This window comes from Rhea americana, unplaced genomic scaffold (assembly GCF_003343005.1).
Source record: "Rhea americana isolate MKP2758 unplaced genomic scaffold, rheAme1 scaffold_192, whole genome shotgun sequence".
NCBI classification, from domain to species: domain Eukaryota; kingdom Metazoa; phylum Chordata; class Aves; order Rheiformes; family Rheidae; genus Rhea; species Rhea americana.
In genome coordinates this window covers 1,391,613-1,413,831 of record NW_028186061.1, presented here as the reverse complement: position 1 = coordinate 1,413,831, position 22,219 = coordinate 1,391,613, and the positions used below count along the sequence as shown (strand labels likewise).

The window sequence follows — 22,219 nt, the reverse complement described above, 5'->3', positions numbered from 1 at the left end:
GCTAGTCTGCTGTATCCACGCATTGCTCAGGGTACTTGAATCCTCCTATGCCTGAAACACATAGCTGGAGTGAGTGCCAATGTGCCAGCGAGCACACACATGCTGTGTGAGTGGTGGGCTGCCTGCGAGCATCTGGAAGCTGAGAGAACAAGCACCGGGTGCCTCCCTCCTCCCTATGAGGCAGGAGAAAGCATTCCTAGTGTGAATGGCCACTGCTAATGGCCCAGGAATCCTCAATGCAGCTGTTTGTTCTGGCATGGGCACAGGGAGGTCCTGAAGTCAGTTGAACCGCATCGACTTCCCTGCCAGAGTCAAATTTCAGAGGTATGTGATTGGGGATGCCCCCACTGAATGGTTCCAGCACCTGGCCTCCGCCCCCTTCCCTGAGTTTGCAATCCTTCCTGAGTGAGGGAAATTTAAGCCTTTTCAACACAGGAGGGAGAGCGTGGCCACAGGACAAAGTGATTTACAGCCCTGTGAAATCCCATCATCCAGCCAGCCCACAAGGCAACAGTGCTCCTATTGTAGTAGCTGTTTTGGTGATAACAGTGAACCACTGGGCCAGTCTCTCTTCCTCTGATCCCTTCCTCCACTTCCCCTCCTCAAATCCTGAGTCCCATGGCCCTGTGACCCTAATCTGCGGCACTTGTGTGGCAAAACGCGTCAATGAGATCCCCAACGAGATGCCATGGTCCAGCCAGCAGGAAACGGGTTTGTCTTGATCTCTCAGAGCCAGCTCCAAAGTGTGCATGGTGAGCAACACACTGTTTCTCCCCAGAGATCAGAGAAATAGAAACTGGAATTGGGTGGCAGGTTTAACAAATCCAGCCCTTCACAGCCCCAAGAAACACACTGAGCAGTCTCACTCTGCAGCCATTCTAGCTCTGTTTAGCCCATGTAGTGGAGAAGTATGAGTCAAGAATATAGTTGGTGGAGAAAGATGGGCTTTTCCAGAGGACCACTGAGTCCTTCTTACAACATTCCATAGCAAGAAATCTCATACGTTATCTCCCCACTCTGTCAAGTTTTGTGTATCAAGCTTCAAACAGTGACATCTACCCACACCTCAGAGCTTAGAAGAGCTGAAAGATCATTTGGTGGTGCCCTGCTCTCTGGTCTAACCGCTGAAGCATCCTGGTGTGCCCAGATTCCTGTCAGCTGTCTCATTCTTCTCTCCAGGTGAAATGAATTTGAGCTGTTTAGTCTCAGAAGTCAAATGGACCTCAGCGACAAATCTGGGCACAACAGGATATGTACTGAGAAATGAAATAGCTGAAAAACTGTCTCTACTGGGGACAACCAGGAATGACAGTATGTTTCCAGAGCTCACATACATATGACTTTGAACAGAGATGCCCTAGCTACCTAGGGAAGACAAGTGCATACTGAGGAGCCCCTAGTAGATCTGTGGCAAAGTTAGACACCCCACTGACCCGACTTGATGCTTGGTAYGCAAAGCTTTGCATGAGGTGTAGTAAAGCTGGTGAACTTCTCACCGAAAATCATTGTAGATGCTAAAAGTTGAAGACAAARCTGGGCAGATTAAAATACAGACAAAATCCACTCAGGTTCAGTGAGTACATGGAAACTAAGTCTTGCTCAGGAAGGTCCTAAATTGCATGTGGTTGGGGTACTGGAGGGAARCATATTGATATGATTGCTCTGTCATGTTTCCAAAGCCATCTATGCTTGGCCACCTGCAGGCAAGAGACACAGGAACCTTTGCTTTGAGCCTTAGGGCTCCACTTCATAAAGAAGCTGTGCTGGTTAGTTTTCCTACAAGCTACTCTCTAGGGCATGACTTTTCCCTCTCCAGAAACCTGGGGCAAAAATATCTATGGTATTTTATTGAGCAGAGTAAGTGGTTATTGTGATTTCTGTGTGTTTTGGGAGGGCCCAGTGAAGGATCATGGTGCTGTTGTGCTGAGCACTGCGTAAACACAGCAAGGAGTTGTGAGTGATTGAGCAGATAACTCAGTCTGAGTGTCTGTAGGCTCATTTCAGCCAGGGAGAAATCCRTGCCTGCTGGGGGCAAGTCAGTTTAGAAGAGGATTTGATAGCTAGATATTCTCTCCATGGCCTACGGATGTGCGGGCTAGGGTGACTGGCTTAGGCAGAGATGCCCATCTTTTTGACATCTACAGTGAGAGAAGTGCCTTAGCTTGAAAGACAATTTCACACGAGAGATTGAAGCATGGAGAGACATAGGGAGCCTCTGGTGTCACAGGGATTGTACAGTGGATTGCAGGATGAGTAAAGAGCCAAAAAAAAAAAAAAAACCCATCCCAAAACAAAACAAAAAGCCCCCCAAAACTCCAAATAATTTTGCACTACAAAGAGAGACAGATCTCCTGCCAGACACAAGCCAGGGGTAGCTCCTTGCAATCTGACAGACTGTCCCTTGCATCTTACCTGCTAAGGTCTGCTGGGCTGCCCTGCTCTGCTGGGCTGGTGCTCTAGGTCCCCACACTGCTGTTTGGGGTCATTACTGAAATAGGTACTTCTTATTTAACCACATACCAGATGCACAGTGAATCCGTCCTCTGGGCCAGGTTGGGTTCGAACCGTTAAGTTTTCTCTAGTGTCTGGGCCGCCCACGTGCATGCGGGAGCTTTCCTGTTTACAAGAAAACATTTCATGGAGGGTTTGAAGGTGTATTTCGGTTAGAAACTGCAGCAGCCTCTGCAACTGTACTGCTCCCTCTCCTTTCTTCTCCTCCCCTGCCCTCCCTGCCCTCATTTTGGGTGTGCATTACAGGCCTCAGAAGGCCTGCAGAGTGGATCAATTCTCCTTCATAAATATTTTACTGACGACCTAAATATGTATTGAAGAGACTCTTGTCAACAGATCAGAATCCTGTGGCCAGACAATAATGTTGTGCGGTGAGAGTGATGCCAGACAAAGCTCCTGAGACACTGTCCAGGGAGCAAGAGACAGCCTTTCTGCAGCGGTGACTTGATGTCTATTTATTACATCGTGGAGGGAGGAGAAGTGAAGTGGCTTGTGGYGAAGGAGGATTGCAGCTAATGGGGCCAGGTCACTTCCTGCCACCACTGCTAGTTGTCACTGCACAGTCAGGGCTCGTCACCCTTTCTCAGYAGATTTAACCCAACTCTCTTTCTGTCGATAGGGAAATGCAGGAAGGGATGAGGAGGCTGGTGAAAGGTGCAGCAAGGCTTTAAGTCCAGCTGACGCTATGTCCTACACCTCTTGTCACTTGAGAGGGGCTAAAGAAACTTACAACATCTCTCCATYCTTTCCTCCCCAACCTGCCCTCACTAGCTCCTCCTGCAGCAAGACCTGGACCTTAACAGTGTGGTGGGTTTGAATGGAGAGGGAAAGATTTATGAGCTGGACTACAAGTCTGGGCTGGGGTGATCGGATCACTCTTGGGGCGTCAGGTTCAACATGCACCCTCCTCTGCAGAGGAGACTGATGCCCTAGACATGGCCCATCCTCAGTCTGTTCTTGTCACCTGATGCATGGGACATCACTGTGTGAGAGAGAAGGAACTTGCATGGGCTACATCTCCCAAGTTCCAGTCATAGCCCATAACCACTGACTGAATTATCTCTTCTACTTCTGGCCTGCTGACCAGTAAGTGCTCCCAATAACTGCAGTTGTGTTTTTTACATTGGTTAACAACYGTAAGATGAAGAAAGACTCTTTCTGAGCCTTTCCACCAGGCTTCCCCAGATGMCACTGTCTTTGTCTTTGAAGTAAGCCCCAGACATTGTCCTCCCAGGTACCTCCAGAATGAGAAGGAAAAGATCCAGCCTGAGACACAATCACTGCAAAACTCAGCCTTTCCTGTTGAACCCACCACAGGATATTATTTCTGGTCCTGGTATTGCTGAAGCTCTATATAAGCCTGTGACTGAAACATTCTGCATGAAGGGAACTGCTTGCCAAGTACACTTGTTTCACTGATCCTTCCAGTCTGCCAGTTATGCCATCTGAGCTGAGTATTGATTATGGGCTGCTAGTCTTGCACGCTGCATAGGGCACACTTGCACRCTTGCAGCAGATTGTCTTTGCGTGGTGGTGAATTGCTCCCTAAGCACTTCATGAGACAGTAGGAAATCCCAAGGGTTGTTGGGTGACCATGAATTTTTGGTGATTGCAGACCTAGCAGGAAAGCATTTGCCCCATTTCTTCCTGTAGCTGACAAAAACTGTTTGCAGAGTTGCACAGAATTTTAAGGTGCAAGACATGAAAATATCACTGCAACACAAAAAGGTGTGACTTTATTGCTCCATCTCTGCTTCAGGGCCAATTCCATTTATGAACTTGGTGATTTTTACAAGAAAATAATATACTCTTTTGCTGCAAGGCAGACAGAAAAATATGATATCAGGGCTGTCATCATTTTCTTCCCTTCCGGGTATTGGCAAATGAGTATGTGTCTTTCCAGTCCTCTGCCTCTTTTAGGTTTGCACTATTAGATAAACCCATGGTAGAAGGAAGGGAAATTGAATTAAAAATTGATCTGTTCTATCTCCTAGGAGCTCTATGAAAGGCAGAGTCCCAACATTTCCTGGGTGGAACAGGAGGAAGGAGAAATAATAACCCTTAAAAAGGAAGAAAAGAGAGGTGGGAGCATTAATTGGTCTGTAAAGATATACAGGTCTCACTATCTACTTACTTAGTGGATAATAAGACAGACAGTGCATAGGACTATCCAGAAACATGACAGGTGACATTTCAAAAAGATACTARTGATTCAAGGAGCAGGAATGGTTTCAGAAGGGGCTGATTCTCAGGAGTTAAGTGGCTCAGTCATGTAGATTCACACATAGGCAATAATGGCCCACATTTTTAAAAAATAGCTAGTAATTTGGGGTCTGAACTTGCACCACCGAGGGCCCAAATCTCTTGAGGATCCATGGGCACACATGAAGGATCCAGATCAGCATATTCTGAAATTAGCCCAAATCTGRGGAATACAAATGTCCTGGCTGTCCTCTTCAGACCATCTGCCTCTAAGTGCAAACTGAGGTTGAACCTAGCCATTGCTGTGTTGATGCATCCAGCTCCCACAGGCCAGTCTTCTGCAGTGACATTATGTGCTGACGCAGAAATTCAGAGCATGGAGCATATATAAACACTCTGTAAAACACCACCGGTACAGTAAACATAGCGAAGATTATAGCAAGTGATTCGGTTGGCCTGTGTTAGCTGCTTTGCAATGCTCCTGTGATGCAAAGCAGCTGTCAGCTTCGTTTATTCTTGTGAACAACTGTCTCGTATTAGCCAAGCCTTGCCTTTGGGTCTGAGCATACTTGGGAATCTGCTCCATTGAGTGCACCAAAGATGCACATGTATATACTCAGGACACAGAAGGATGTCTTCAAGGTACAGGCATGCTGTGCAAGTGCTGGCTATGAATAAGAAACCTGTTGAACTGAAGCCAGCTATGGAGAATGTAATTACACAGTTACACTCAGAGGCCACAGACGGTTACATAACAAAAGAAGCCCAGCCTTGCTGGAGGCAAATTGCTTTAGTTCTGCTTGAGAAAAAAAGAGGTTTTGTTGACAGCTTGGATATCTTCTTTTAGCCAGGAACACTTAGACTGAGTTACCCGGGTAAATGACAATGTCTTAAACAACTTCTTACTCCATTAGATGGCTCTTTCTAGATTGAAGGACTTCCCTGTCCTAAAGGGCTGCCATTCTGGGTTGGGCCATTAAAACAGCAAGTTAGCTTATCCTRTCCTCAGGTCATCACTATCATCAGCAAGAAAATGCCAGGAGGAATAYATTAAAAATGCAATGATTCATTTAGGACGCACTATTTGTTTCCTCCTTTCCTTCCTGGAAGGAAAAATGTGTGCACCAGAGCTGACTGATATACAGTTTCTGAATATCCTGATCATCAGATTCATTTAATCTATCCTCTGTTGCGAAGTTACTTTACAGAAGGCAGATAAAAATAAAGTCTAGGGTACAGAGAGGTAAATGAAAGTAATGGAGTGGATCATCTTGGGAAATCCAGGTCATCACAAAACTTAGAAAAAAGAAGAAAAATCTGCTGAAAATGACCATGTCTATTTTCTTACTCAAATGCAGAATTAGCTCTTTGAAATCGCTCAGGAGAGGTGTTGTCCAAGCTGTTTTAAAAACTCTTAGTGACAGAGAATATCTCCTTCCTGGAGACACTTTATTCCATTGCCCTACTGCCTTCAGTCAGAAAGCTTCTCCTGATGGTTAATGTGATCTACTTTGCTGTAATCTAAGGTCATAACCTCCTATCCCAGCAGGACATGAGGAACATATTTTTTTTTCCTTTCCTCTGTGCAGAAGCCTTTTATGTCTTGAAAGACTGTAATCATGTGTCCCCTCGATTTTCTCCAGACTAGACGCCTTCTCTCCTTCTGCATTGCCTCAAAGATCATGTGTTCTCCATCACTCTTGGCCAGCTCAGGACAGAGCTGTGTGTCTGCTCAGATGACCTTTGCACTTGTTAGAAAGAGTTTTATAGAATCCAAAGAATGTTGTTATTATTAAGGTCTTCATCCAAAGTTAAAGATTTTGCCCAGATTCTGGGCCAAGGCTTTGGAACCTCCAGGAGGAAAGGATCAAGATCTTGAACTTGAATCCAGGCAGGCAACATAAAAAGCAGAGAACCTGTGCTTTAACCAGCCTTTGATGCCAAGGACAACCTTGCCTTGTTCTTCAGTAGCTGGAGTTTCACTCAGATGCTGGAAGGATTTCTCCAAACTGTAGACATGTGCAAGTGTATGGCAGCTATGGACTGTGAACATGAACCTCCCTGAACTGAGGGCAACTGCAGYAGCTTTATGGTACTTCATGGACTTGCGGAAATCTGGCTAAGCAATGGTTTGAGAAGTCTTCTCCTGCCTGCTGAGTCTTTTCAGGGAAGGAGAAAGATCATTCTTAATAGCACTTGGTTGTGTGTGGCTGTGTACACTGTGGAGTGATGAAGGAGTTGTGGGGCACCAGCTGATGATAGGAGGTGGCAAGTTGGAGACATTCTTCACACAACTTGYAGTTAGTCCATGGAATTTATTGCTGCAGGATGTTGTAGGCATTAAAAACTTACACGGATTAAAAATCCTGCTAGGAAAGAGTTCCTTATGGAAGAACAATCCACCGAGGTTTATTAAAAACAGAGACCACAATGCTAACTCAGGAGTGTATTGTGTTGGTGGAGGGGAACTGATACATAATACCTAGGTTTTGACTCTTTCTSCTGTGAGTGGAGCATTCTTTTTCCTTTGAAGAGCCCTGGAAGTTGCTGGAGCCTGTAAACCCTCATGACTAAATCGTAGTAACCACTCTGCTTTGTTGTCTGAGAGTTGGCAGATCTCTGACATCTGCCTGAAGGAGCTGCAAAATTATAGTTGGTTGTCATGTCCTTGATCTTGAACTCYAGTACACTATTTTTGATTCTGGCCAACTCCACCTGCTTCAGATAAAGGTAGAAGAAATTCTGTGATAAATAATTATAAATAATCTTCTCTTGGAAGAAACTGCTTCCTGGTCTTTTTTAAGAGGARGCTTGGCCATAAGCCCAAAGCATTGTGATATAGATCACTTCCCGAAGACGTTTCAATGTTACATACTAATGGTATTTCTGCTCATTTTTATGCCCAAACTTGAATCCTTCTGCACTTCTGGTCATAAGGCAATCTTACATCAAAGAGTACCACAGATATAAAATGTGCATTGGCTTAGAACTAAGTAGCATGAGAGAGGGATGTTTTATCCAAACACTACCCTTCCTAAAAGTTCAGAAGTGTCATAGCCTTTTTCATGAGAAATGAGAAGAGACAGGATAACAGTTCTGGACAAACCAAAGAGATAAGTTACACGAACTCAGCATGTCCTGCTCAACCGACAGAGAGCCTTAAACAGTATCTATGAGCATTCACATGTACGGGCAGAAGGAAAGTAGTTATTTCAGAGATGCTACTGAAACCACAAAGCTGTCCTGCACATTTCCTGTTTTAATGATCCCTCAAATCCATTAACTGAGATTATCTCACCTCCTCAAGGTTGATTTGCAGCAGAGACCATGAGAAAGCAGAAAATTTCTCTGGCTCGACTCCATTCTCTATGGGGGTGAGCAGACAATGGAGCACGACAGCYCCCATCCTCACTCCCCCCCAAATCCTCTGCTGGTACCTAACTRCTTTGAATGAGAGCTAGCATAACCAGAGTGCCTGTGAGATGCACATCTCTCTGTATATGAGTCCCTCCCACCAAAATCCTTTGCAACTAAAAATAAAGAAGTCTCCTCTGAAATGTCACTAGGAGAAATGTCTTCACGCAACAGATTTTGGAGAAGAAGGACAGGAAGATGTTATCTTTGGATGCTTGCCTACAGCAAAACCAGCCACCGCTCCAAGGCCGATAGATCCGTATCAGTGAATCTTGTGGGAGTCATAGGCTACAGATCTACATCATTTTTRGTAAGACAATCACATTTTGAGGCCACAGATAACAGTTTGTTACTATTAGACTTAACGTTATGCAGGCTTGCAGCAAAATGCATCTCTTCTCCAAGGAACTTGTGGCCCACGGCCCAGAACTTAGGGTGTAAAGCTGTTTCARTGATAACTCCTTTTGATTTCACTTGGAGCTAAGTGCCTTGACACCTTCAGAGCCAAGCCTAAACAAGTAGGACTGATAAAGAATAGGAGAGAAACCAAAAAAGGAAGTGCCTTCTCAAAGTCAACTCAGGGTGAATGGCAGAGCCARAAATAGCGCACAGATTATTTCACTGTGGAACCATCTCCATCTTCAGCCGTCTAAAGTTTAAGCATCTAATTTAGTGTGTTGGTCAAGGCTCTTTCTACAGAACATGGGAAAAAAACAGGAAAAACAAGTGGGAGATATATAACAYTTTATGTAGGGTGAAAAGAGCTGTCTGACAGTGGTAGCTGTCTCCATTGACTACAGAAGAAGTATAAACAAACAATTTTTGAAAGGCTAGGTAAGGTGAGATTAATCCCACCAATTAGTCTGCAATTCAGCAGAGGCCAGCAGCACACTTGCTTTCCATCTAGGCTGGTGTTCCCGTACCACAGCCTAGTTGACAAGGTCTTGATAAGTAATCCCCAATTTCTCTACAGAACCATAATAAACAGTAGTATTTTTAACTGAAAGTCARATGATTCAGTTCACAGTGGTCCAAAAGAAATACTGGAGGCTAATGGTGGTCCCTTGGCCAAAACATTGTGGAAGCTATTGAGTGAGCTGTGCTTTTCAACCTTTTTCTGTCAGTTTTGAGTCCTTCACCATTTCTAAGTGGAGATATGGACCTTATATCAACAGCGTTAGATTGTTAGACTCAGRGATTTTTATCTACCTTTCACAAACTTCACAGGAGTGTCTGTGGCTGCCAGTGAAGCTGGAAACTGCAGACTGAAAACCAGGGAAGTGAATCCWGAAATAGTAGGTATTATTTGTGATTCAAGATGTTTTTGAAGAATATGAAGGTCTGAGGTGTAACTGCACCAGCAGTATTCCTCAGCATTATGCAAAAATTCAGGGAAGAAACGGCATGGACAGGGGCTTGTCATTATTTTCTCAGGAGTCCCTCTCAAGTGAGTATTTTCCTTATAGTATTTGAAATTTGTAGGTTCAGCCTACAAATTCAGCCAGGTAAACAAACAGCTGTTTTATATCCTTTTTTCCAACAAAAGCAAATTTAATTTTATTCAAAACACCCAATTTGATTTGAAGCCCAATATTCTGGACAGGAAGGATGAAAATTCTCGGCCTCATTGTAGTCTTAGAGGGATTTTTATTGCTGATAACTGCTTTACTAACTGCATTACTACAGCAGCTGCAGATTTTAAATGGGAATGGGAACTGTCCAGAAATTGCTACAGTATAATCACAGAGGCAAAAATCCACCTTGTCTACCCAAGCCATGTTAGCGTGAGTGCCTCCAGCTTAGTCACCATAGAAAGACTAAGTTCTGCTTGTGATTTAATTTATGCCCAAAGATCTTTCCAAAGATACATTTCCCAAATTAAAATATACAAATTTCCGCTTCAAGACCTGCTAGGTCTGAATACCACAGATGCAACAAAACCCCAAACACTGAACAAATGAAACCAATTTTCTTTCAAAGAATTTGCAGAAGACCGTGTACTCATAAACAAACAAAGCAGTAGCAATAAACCCCAGAGGAATAAAAACACAAAGGATTATTATTTTCTTTTAATTTCCCCTGACACTTTCCTCTATCATACAGTGAATAGATGATGACCGTGAAAGCCAGCAAAATATCTTTTCCTTTGAAACTCCAAAATTCTTTAGATGTCTCCTTCCTCCGACTTTGACAACTTTCTCCATGGGGTGACTTGCTGAAGGACACTCGGGAAGGATATAGTAATATTTTCTTATTTATTCTTCCCCTACCCCTCAAGGGTATGCRTAACCAGTCATGCAACAGGACTACCACTTCTCATGGATTTATCTGGTGTTTTATAAGTAAGTTTTTCTTCACACCTTAGGTTCCTGAGTCATGTGTTAGGGGATGCTCAGCGTGTATTTAGAATAAAAGCAAGTGTTTACCCTCCTTGGCAGCAGARAAAAACTGGAGACGATTGCTTCTAGAGTTCCAAAACAAGACAAGGAAAAAGAAAAGCAATCAAAACTTCTGCTTTTTGAGGAGCTCATGATATTTTAAGCAGCTCTCGTGACTTTGGAAATAGTGTCCAGGTGTAACCACTCAAACGGGCTGGTAAGGCACGGTGTCCCTTCACCACAGCACCGAGTTATTGCTACCTGCAACTTTCTTTGATTAGGAGCATGGAAAGATGTGGGTTGTACTGCAGAGGTACAACTGCAACACTGTAACACCTGATAGCACCCACGAGCCAAAGGCAGCTAAGGACTTAATTCATCTCTGACCCTCGCTGGAAAGCAAAGCAGCCTAGATCAAGGGACAACAGATAAAGAAGAAGGCCCGGTCTCCCCSGATGTGCTTTTCCCAGAAATACAAATCTCATGTATTTCTCTCCCAACTTCCTGGCCTGGCTGGAGGGTCTGCCTTTCCACCCTCGCCTGCCAGTTCTCCTGCCTGGTTGGTGTCATTCATTTTGCATGCTCTTWTACCCCCACTTTTTTGCAGCACGGGTAACACTGCAGCAAATTCCCTGCACAGGAGATGGGTGAGATAAAGCAAAGGATCACCAGAYGGGTTATAAAGCTGACAGCCTTCACCTCTCACACTTACGCAAGGCAGAGTGGCCAGGAAATCCATGGAGAGGACTTCTTCCTTTCTTTCTATTTTTTCCCCTCTTTGCTTTGCTTTCCCTTTCCCTCCCCCACCAGCGCTTGCCTCCAGAGCCTGCCACCGGTCCCTCCCAGCACTATGCCTCCTGGAACATCGCAGATCTGCTCTTTCATGAGCAATGTGTGGTATTATGACTCTGGCAATGCTGAGCTCTGCCAGCATGCCTCAAACCACAGGTATCTGACCCTGTCCCAAACCCCATAACATTGATTAATGTCCTGATTCAGGAGCCGATAGGGCCAGCATCATCTGTGGCCGAGGTGGGACATCACCTCACTCCCCACTCTCTCCCTTCTTCCTGCACCCTCCCAGCAAACCCCTCTCCCTTCACTCAGGGGGATCCATTCCAAAAAAACCCACCTCGTGGCAACTGCGGGAAAAGAGCWAGGGAGCTGCCAGCGGAGGCTGGGAGCCGTGCTCTGATGGGGTGCAGTTACAACAAGGCCAGCTCTGTGATTACGGCACATTAAACCTCACTGCGGTGCAGCCAGCTCCGGGGCATGACGTCTTCCCCGCTCGAGCCAGTCAGCTCAGGCATCCCCCACTCCCCCCCTCCGCCTGCCCCGGGAGAGGACGCGGGGGTAAACACGCAGTAGAGGGGAGACACTGGACGACTTGACACGCTGTTCACCTGGTGCTGAGGGCAGCCAGGGCCTCGGCTCTGTGGCTGGGAGCGGGGAAAGGCATGCCGGGGAAGAGCAGGGCTGGGCCTGCYGTGCTGCAAGGAGCTGCAGTGGCTGCGGCCGTGCTGCACTCCCTGGCTGTAGCTGGAGAGCAAGGAGAAGAACTGGTCCCTGGAGCCAAAAGCAGAGCCTGCCACCACTGCAGGAGGCCGTGGGACCAAAACGTGCCCTGGAACACATTGCAATGAGGTGCCTGATTGTCATCCTGCAGAGACAAGAGACATCCCCGTGCTCCAGGACCACCATCCAACAGATGGGAGCTGGAGTCCCGGTGCAGCCACATCTCAGTGTTGTTGACACCTCTGATGCTTCTGTAGCAGTGATCAAATTGGGTACTTGTGGAAGGGGACCTGCTGCAGCACTGGACTGCAATTGATCTGTTCCCATGGGACAACATGCATGTGCTAGGCCTGTACAAGGAAATAAATCCTCTGAGGCCTGCTCCCTATTCCCTTGATTCTGCCTGCAGCTGTATAGCTATTTTCCAAAGGTGTGTAGCCTCATCCACACTACCTCCTGCGGTGCACAGTACCCCTTAATTGTGCCTAAGCACTGGTTGGGGTCATGMAAACTAGCAAGGGCTAAAAATATGTCAAAGAGAACATAAGACATTATAGACAACTGCAGGACAGCACTTTAGCCCACGACCTGACTATTTTTACTTACCRGTGAAGGCTAAGTCTTGTCAGCTGGGAGCTTCTTTAGGTAGTGCCAAAGTGTTGTCTATCCCATGTGTCAGGGTCTGTGATGGGTTGGAGGAAGAGAGGAGGGAAAGGTCCCATGGGACTGCYCAGAGTGTTGGGTCCCTGAGCCATAGCACAAGTCATACAGCTGTTTCCACCCTGCAATGGCAGGACCCCAAGGGTGCTTGGACAGGGAGAGAGCTGTGGAGCCACATAACAGCAAGAGACAGATGCTTCCTTCCAGGTGGGACCACAGATATGCCTCCCTCTCTCTGCAGGGTGAGAATAATCAGCAGCTGAGTGCAACAGAGGGAGGTGAGAAGACAAAGACAAGGTACGGAYAGTCCTCCCTGGCCTGGCTAAAAGYATCCCAACTCCATYTCTTTCACTTCACAAAGCAACTTGTCTGTCTTTCTCCCTGGGCTGGAGGAGGAGCCCTGGTCCTCACATCCCTCTCTTCCTTGGCCAGTTTGGTAAGAGCCTTCTGCCCCAAAAAGGGCATGGCCACCCTTGGGATGAGACATGTTCTCCCTCCGCACACTTGCACACACTTCAGTCTTGCTCCAGGATTCAAATATTAAACCTAGACCTTGAACTAAAGTCCTGGATCTTCTCCCAAAATGCTCTTATCTCCTGCCAACCCATGGCCTGTGAGTGCTAGAGATGCTATCTTTGTAGCCCATCATGCCAGAGAGATCTGCTTTGCCCTCTTCGACACCATTTCTTTCCAGCTGGGGACAGAGTGATTTATAGGAGGTATATAGGGTGCTGTTCCAGCAACTGCTGGGCTCCCTTTCCTCCACCTCATAGCATCAAGGCTGGCAGAGGAGACAAAAATGCCAGGACTTTGAGGAGTCAAAAATCCCCTCTCTTCCCCTTTGCCRCACCCCTCCCTTGCCTTCCATCTGTTCACTCAGTTCGTTCTGCTTCACTTTGCAACAGTCTTCCTGAGAAAGGTGGGACTGCCTTCCTGGAGCCTCCAGAGGCTACTTTCCAACAGGGCATCCTCTCTTTACCTTAGAAAGCCAGGCCAAAAAGACTRTGGTTTGGCAGTGGCACTAACCCAGTTTGATGGCTAGCTGGTGCCAGTTTACCCATCCCCTCTACTCTCTGAACTGCAACAAAGGCCTCCCAAAACAACCAGAAGAAAAAAAACTGAAGCAAATGTCCCACTTCTGTGGAGTATTCTTCCTCCCATTTCATTTTATGTGTCCAGTTCAGCAGCTGGTGGTTTAGGGCCGGTGGTGTGATAAGGAGCAATGGTGCTACCACGAGGCAAAGCAGAAGGTGGTAGAGCAAGGAAAGAGAAGCAAAGGCTACCACCATAGTAGCGAGCACAATGTATAATTAGTTTTATTTTAACTAACTGGGCTGACATTGAAGGCCGGCACTGTCAGTTGAATATAAGGGAGTTAGGCACCCAGGTGGGGAGAAGGAGTTTTGTGACCAAGTCTGTTAGGTCTCCCTGCCCTTCCTACAGGCCCTCATCCATGTGTTATCCCAGCAACAGCACTGACAGCTGTAACATCATGGAATTTTCTGCATTTCAATTGGAGGAGGGATAGCTGATTCACATCCGTGATACCAGAAAAAGAAGGAAACCTGTCAAATGGAAGGAAACAGGCATCTACCTGGACAGGCTATGAAGGCTAAACTCTCTGCTTCTATCTCACCTCAGGCCTCTCCTTTACCCAGCTCTGTCTATGGGTTGGTAGTCAATCAGCATTTTTGGCTGGCACTCATTCTGCTTATCTGATTATACTAGAAGCCCTTGTTGTCCCAGGAAACGCTGAGTCAGGCCAGTTTGCCTCAAGCCAAGCATATGCCCACATGACCCCTATGGAGATCCGTACCTCACTTTCAGACTCATTGGCCCAGAATCTGGGCCAAATCCTTACCAAGATACAAAAAAGGAGAGCTGATTTTGTCTTCACCAGCTGCAGTTTTCTCCTCTTCCCCCTGCTTCTTCAGAAATCTGAGTTATCTTTCACTGATAACAGAGTAAATTAGGAATTTACACTTTTAGTGATTTTGAAAGGCCTGATTTCCATTTACAACCCTACAAATATGTGCAAAAGGCACCTCAAGTTCAACATGTCAATCACACTGACACTGTCAATGACACCAAGGAATGCTATAGCAAAATCAGTCTCAAAGCTGGGATGGGAGAGAAGTAAAAATGATCATCTATTGCCAAGTCTGCTTTAAACACTGATGCTCAATTTGCTCAGATCTCTTAGGATCAGACATCAGCCCACATCATGATTTGGCATCCTCTTATAATGGACCCAAATCCACAGCTGAATTCAGCCCTGTCCTGTGGTTTGAAACCTCCTGCCTGGCAGCAAGCTCATCCTCCTTCCTCACCACCACCATAGCCATAAACTAAAGCGACACTCCCTCCTGCTTCACATCCCCCCCCCCCAGATCGCTCATGTTTAAATACTTTCAAGAAGGTATTCATGGCACAAGGCAACCAGCCACAAAAGAAGCTACTGAAGCATAGCTGAATATGGATTGGAGAAGCATCTGGAAACTGGGGACTTGTCATTTGACCCAGATCTCTAAACTTGTAGAATCTTCTCCTTTCCCCTCCCTACGCAACCCAGGGCCAGGAGGCCAGTATCTGAATGTGCCAGCTGGACTGATAAACTCTGGTTTATGCCCTAGTTCTCTGCAATGACACTCATTGACATCAGCAGAGATTCTCCTGGCCCTTCTGTACTTCACAGAAACAACACTGATTTATGCCAGAAGAAGGCTCTGGCCCCTTGAGCTTTGTGGTTTCTGTGATGAGGTTAAGGCAAATCACAAAGAAAATCTGAACCCAGGAATGAAACAAAAAACAACAAATACACTTTACTGTGGTGGTGAAAGGCTGACAAAGAAACACYAGTGATGTTGGGAAATGGATTGGAAATGAAGCTGGTGCTCTGCAGTGGAATCTGATGGTGGGCTACTTGAAGACTGTTTAGCAGTGCTGTGGTGTGAGTCAGCAGCACAGCTGTACCCACATGTTCAAATGTATGTAAATATACACACTATGGACCAACTCTGTGCTTTTCACCAGCTAAGGAAATGAGGAGAGACCTCCAGAGCCACCTAGTATCTTTGGGGTGCTGTTTCAGAGGAACTGCTGTGGTATGCTCTGCAGCTGAGTGGTCCTTGGAAGATATGGGGCAACTTTGAGATGCAAGAACATATACTGCTGGTATCTGAAGTCAGGCAAGGGAATTCAACCCCATACTGTTTTGCCCCCATCAACAGTTAGCCTGGGTAAACATTTCTAGGTCCACCACAGTTGTAATAATTTAGCACTAGTTAAAAGAAGACACTTCTGCATTAGACATGGTGCATCAGACCCTCTGACCACACACAAGTGTATACCTTATTACCATGGCTATTCACAACAGAAAAACTTTTCCTTTTCCATGCCTACAGAGMAATCTCTCTCTCTCTTTTACCCTTCTGTGGGAAGAACAATGAAAGTAACCTGCATTTCCAGATGCACAGGCTCCATCTTCACCCCTCAGAAGTCCTCTGTGCACCTATTGCACATGCAGAGCAACAAATGCCAGAAAACATGTAGATAATCAATGGGAGAGTTAAATCTCCTACTCTCCTTTCTTAACTGAAGAGGCCATTTTAGAGCAAGAAATTCAGTGAATGTAACCTAGAGTCACCTGGAAGTAAAGACAAGTTCTGAGAAAACCTTGAGGAAGTCAACTCTAAGAGGCAGAAAGGCCTTGTAAACTGATGATTCCTGATAAGCCAGCAAATTGTYTGTGTTGGTCATCTCTTAGAAGCCCCATCTATTATCAGCTCCCTTCCTACTTCATATTTCTACTGAACTTAGTGAAATTGCTAACCATGAAATAGATATGCTAGGTAATATTGCTTTATTGATCTTACTTTTTGAACGTGACCAGGAGAAACATGTCATTTATTTGCAACTACTCTTCATAGCTGGTGTCCCAAAGCTGCTTTAATTCTGATTGCTCAGAGTCTGAAAGAAGTGGTTTATGCCCTAAGCCAGTCGTTTGTCATGTAGCAGTTGAGGAGAAARTAAAGGTGACACCGAGGGAAAGCAGGCACTTGGACATAGAAGTGGGATAGATGGAAATAACACACAAAGTCCATGGAAATCAGGTTTCACTGAACTTTGGAATTTGATTTATAACCTTTAGAAGCAAAAGATCATTTGCTCCTGGAGGTGACCAGCTATTTCCTAAAGAGCTTTAAACCAAAGGATCAATGATTGAATCACCCTGCGGTGCAGCCTATGGCTTCCCACATCTGAGCTGTCTGAGGAGCCAAAGGCCCCATCTGTGTCACTAAATGAAATGCACTGGCGACCAGTCTTGGGTATGGGGGGTAAAGAGCAGAGGTGCTGTAATTTTTTTTCTGTAATCAATATACCTATAGTAAGTGGTCTGAATACAACCCTGTGTGTCTGCTAGATCGAACAAACACATTGTTTTCTCCCTCGTTCTGTGAAAGAAAAGTCAAAGACTGGCAGAAATGACAGAGGAGGCTGCCATCATGGAGGAGACACGAAACAGAGGAACAGCACAGTGTGAGGCAGTGTACAAAATCATGTACCATCAATGACCCCACGTCCAGTGGTCCTTGCTTTCTTAGATGGAGCAAGGCCTCCAGCTTCTGAAACCCTCCTTTTCCTCCTCATCCACTGTCTAAGAAATGTCTCCCAGCTTCTGCTGACTTGGCCTCTGTGCCTAGCATGCAGGATGGGCCCTAAACTCTCCCGGTGTGCTGGATTCCCTGGGGTGCCCAAGACCACCAGCTGCCTAAGTGAAGGCAGTGAGATGACAACTAAATGACTTACCTACCAGTGGCCTGAAAAAGTGGCAAGTCCCCCGAGCTCCCCACTGGGCCTCAGTTCTCAGATCATTTGTCCTCTGCTAAATGCCCAAGAAATGGTACTTCTCTACTAGCTGTTCTGCCTTTCAAACTTATCTTAACCCTTGGCAAGCATTACCTGGATTTCGCATACAACTCACTTTTCTGTTCTAACATACAGGAAAAAAAATAAATAAAGATCAGGTCCCAATACAAAGTTCAGTGAAGGCAAGATAAAGTTTTCTAAGGACTTTTAAAACCTGCCTTTACAGGTGCAATTAAGCTTGTTTCTTTCTCTCAGTGTGACAAGACTAAGCAAATAAATAAAAACATTGAAATGCTTGGAGAGAGGAGGAAACTAAAGATAACATCAAGGAACCCTGATCAGCAGCAGAACAGCCACATGAAAAGTAAGATAACCAGCCTGCCTGGGGTGCTGAGACAGCAGCTCCTGCCTCCAGCCCTTGCCCCAGACACTGATTTAGGAGCCGATCTTTTTCAAGCGGGTCAAGTCTCCTTTTGAAGAGCTGTCCTTATCTAACAGGCAGCTGATATTTGAGGTCATTACAGTAGAAAGCCTCGAAGACACCAAAAACCTTTGGACTTTGAAAACTCATTTATTCTGCACTTTGATAGAGTCAAAGAGGTTAGCATGKGTAGGATGGCTGTGCTGCTGAGTSCTGCCTGGCACACACCTACCTCAAYGTGATGTAAGTGGAAAGATTTGACCTAACCACTTCACTGTCCCCACAAGCTGCAGACCCTGGAGTATCATCTGTGTTGTACCTCAGCTTGTCCRTGCCTCTTCTGAATCTTGGGAGCCCTTGTTTACCTCTATACTGCTAAATAAGAGGGCCAGATCCTGAAGCCAAGTAGCACAGCACCTCTCACGTCTATGAGCCTAAATACTATTCCTTTTTCCCCTGAAAGCAAAGTGGCTGTATGCAATCCCTCCAGCTTGTGTTATCCAGAACCATATCTRGGCATTATCTGAAGTACTGCTTATCTACTCAGACAAAAACTCTGCCAATGAGTGTGCTAATGATTAAATAGCCTGGATGACCGAGGGGAAATTCAGAAGTAGTGGTGGAGTCCGTGCTGAGGTCACCTGCAGGACCCATGGCTCCCATTGCCATTCATGCATTTATTGCTTAGGAGGAGGAGGTATAATAGGGTGCATGGCAGGCCTGATAAGGTATGTGGGCCTGTCAAGGAGGATGTAGAGGGAACAACAAGAAAGAAAYAGGATAGCGATCATTCTGAGGCATTTATGAGCTGAAAGGACATGTAACTCAAGAGGAAAAGAGTGGTTGTCTTGATGAACAGGGAAGGATAAATACAGTGGAGAGAGGTAGAGCCAACATCCTACATTGAGGGTGGGGAGCTATGGGCAGAGGAGTGCTTGATCCTCTGGGCCTAGGGCAGCTGTGGGGGTCCCAGACTGTGGGTTTGACCTGGGAATGGCAGCAGGTGTACGTGTGCCATTTGGGCGGTGTAAACCCTGCAGCATCTCTGCACATTCAGTCCAGGCCTCCCCACATCTGACTGATCAGCTCAGAAGGGTGTTTGAGGAGCTGCTGGTGAGACAGTGGGAAGAAGAATGAATGAGTGTGTGTGTGGCAGCCAAGCTGAGCACTGACTTCAGAGCAGCATGGATAACAGGGGTCCGTGAAGTCTCTCTCCTTCAATACAGGAATGAGGTGGACAAGAGAAGGCAGTTACCKCCAAAGGAACTGGACTCTGAGGCTGAACGTGCTTCTTGAGGTTTGCTTCGGCTCCAGGGCCCTCCTTACCCTGATGGCTGTCATGATGCAATTCAGAGACCCAGCAACGACTGTATCCTACATTTATTTTCTCTTTTCCATGCTGTGATAGATTCCTGCCAGCTCAGTGGGTTGAATCAGCTCATGGAGGAGTACATATGGTCAGGAGTGTGGTGGGAAGGGGGAGAGCTGAGGCTAAGTAGGAACACAATTTTCTGAGCTATTATACCATCTTACTTTTAATGTGCCGCAGCAGCAGGCAACCACGATCCTGCTGCCTGTATTCTGCGTTCTGTCCAGTCCCAAAACAGAGGGCTGTTTCAGCAGTGGATAGAGATAACAGAGAAATGGACACTGCTAAGGGGTTAATGTAAAGCCAGGTACATCAGACAGAGATTTAGTGTTTTTTTCCTGTGGTATAGGACAAGAAAACTYAGGGCCAGATCTGGGCAGGATATTCTGCCAGGTTCCAGCACAGTGGAAGTTCCAGCACAGTCTGCTCGCAACCTCACATACGCTAGTGAGGATGGCCTGACTGCAGGCCGTAGGACATGAACACCTGCAGGCCTCAGATAGCATCCCAGCTAAGCTGGCTTCTGCTGCCCAGGTGCTTTCTCTATGTCCCCATGAGATGCTTGGTGTCACTCGCTGCGCTGCTGGTGCATGATCCAAGAGTCTCTGCGTCTCCAGAAGCTGCACTTACGGTAGGACCTGCGCAGACAGGCTATGCTTGTTCTTTTGCAGAGAAATAGCCCACCCAAAAGGGCAGGAAATTTCCGCTGGCCTCCCCGGTCCTATCCATGTCAGAGGGTGAAGAGGGTCAGAGGAATCAGAGTTCAAAAGGCTGGAACAAGCCCTCTGATAGTTGTGGGAAAGGGGGAACTGCACAGTCTAGTGAGTAGGTAAACACACACTGGACTTCATTCCCCTCTCCCAGCAGTGTGGGATGAGGATGGAGCCGCTCTGCACCRGGGAGCTGTGTCCATGAAATGCCGATGCAGAGCTCTCTGGAAGGGGAACCAGATCTGGTGAGAGATTTGACTCAGAGGGAGCCAGAGTCCAGCTCTTCTGTTCTTTCCTCCTGCTTGTTAATTAAAATTCAATGCCTTGAGAGTTTAGCTGAAGTCAGAAGTCAGTGGCAGCTCTGCCACTGACTGTGGAGGGCCAGGATTTCACCAACCTTATATATTTCAGTGCCAGATCATGAGTTCAGAATCCCTTTCCAAGCAGAAAATCACTTCTGTACTCTGCTCGGGGGACAGTGGGAAGGATGGTGAGTTTTCCTTTTGACCAGAGCAAGAAGTTAGATGATTCCTTCTGCTTTTAGTCTGATTCCTAAGAAACCGAAGCCTCCGGATTTGTACGATAGGTGTATTCCATATGCCTCCTACTCAAATAACTCCAGAATTAGCCCAAACAGCTCCAGAAATCAGGGGCTGACCGCAACTGAATTTCATCAAGGGAGTTGAGCAGCACATTCCCAAGGGAGCAGGAGATGGCAGGGGCAGCAGCTGTCTCCATTTGAGCTGTCTGGGCCAGGGGTGCCCCTCGAGGAGGGCTACAAGCAGGCTGCCACAGCCACATAATCCTGCTAATTTCAAAGCACCACTTAAGAGGCTATTTCTAGGAGTCCAAAAACCAAACAACTGTCTGGGCCTGAAAAGCACACCTCAGATTTCACTTCCTCCGGCCCTGACCCTCTTTTCACACAGCTGATCCGTCCCTGTTCCTATTCCCAGCATAAGGAGCAATCACTCGCRCCAAACCCGGAGTGCACAGGTCAGATTTGCCACCAGGCTGCTGAACKTTTTTGGCTTGTGTGGGATGAAATCACAGCCCATGCATTAGTGTGACACGGAGGCTTGTTTGCTTTATAATTTGTGGTTGAGTATTTTATAGTCCAGGGATATCTGCTAATCCCAAAGTACAATAACAAAAATCGTATCTTTCATAAATACACGGGGCAGGGATGGGCACGCTCCCAAGCGTGTGCGGAGAAAGAAACATTTCAGGCATTGTTTTCCTGCACTTGGAGCCTGCCTTTATCTAACGAAGTTAGACAGCTCGTTAGGATTTGCAGGATCTCTATACAGAATTATTTTATTGTTATTACTCTTTTTATTATTGGCTGTGCTCTGAGACAGAATATGATTATCTTGCCTTCCAGCTATAAATTATTCAACTTCATATCCTTCCCATTTCCAGATYCGTTAAGATGTGGTTCTGGCCAGAGAACCGACAAGACACAAATCGAAGAACAAAGCACTGAGCAGGACCACCTTTAATCATCTGCTTTGCCCCATCTAAGTGCACAGGTCTCAGCTGGTAGCTGGAGTATCATCCTGGCATGAGCTAGGAGAGCTTCCTAATTTATCCCATCGGAGATTAATCCCCTGCCAGAGATTTACACCAGTTCTGGTGTGGACACAGCTCCCTTGGGAATCAGGGCTCAGACCTTTCTGTGGGCTACCTGGCTTATCTTGTCCCTGTTTCAGTTTATGCCTGCAAGAAGGAATATTATTAACACCCTTTGAATTGCTGGGGGAGCATTACAGCTTCTTAGTAAAACCAGAGGAAAAGTGCAGCGTCGCCCAAGCAGTTTGAGAGGGGCCACAGCTGGGGAACCACAGTCTGCAGCTAGTAGGAAAGATAGAACCCATCCTGCTTGTCTAAACACAACCCCCACTAAGATGCAGCACCTCCTGCAAGGCATTGAACACTGTTAAAATGCAAAATCAAATACAGAAACTAACTCAAACCAGCTCCAGGCTAGTGAAGTGGAGTCCGTTTGCTACCTATTTTGTGTCCACATATGGACCCACTTATCCAGGCTGGATAGTTGGATAGTCCATGAGGAACTCAGCTGTCTGCAGCCAGCTCAGGCTGGTACCCGTGTCTCGAAATGGACCTATTTTGACCCAAAGCCCTGTTGCAGCATCTCAGTGGCTAGTAG

General features: G+C 46.3%; 1 protein-coding gene across 1 annotated transcript in view; it reads right to left on the bottom strand.

The window, feature by feature from the left end:
• Positions 1-22,219, bottom strand: part of PTH1R (parathyroid hormone 1 receptor) — a 126,940-nt gene that overhangs the window by 99,715 nt on the left and 5,006 nt on the right. The window contains exon 4 of the mRNA XM_085302796.1: positions 2,521-2,616. Within this exon, the coding sequence (XP_085158922.1) occupies positions 2,521-2,616 (96 nt within the window). The remainder of the gene's footprint in view (positions 1-2,520; positions 2,617-22,219) is intronic.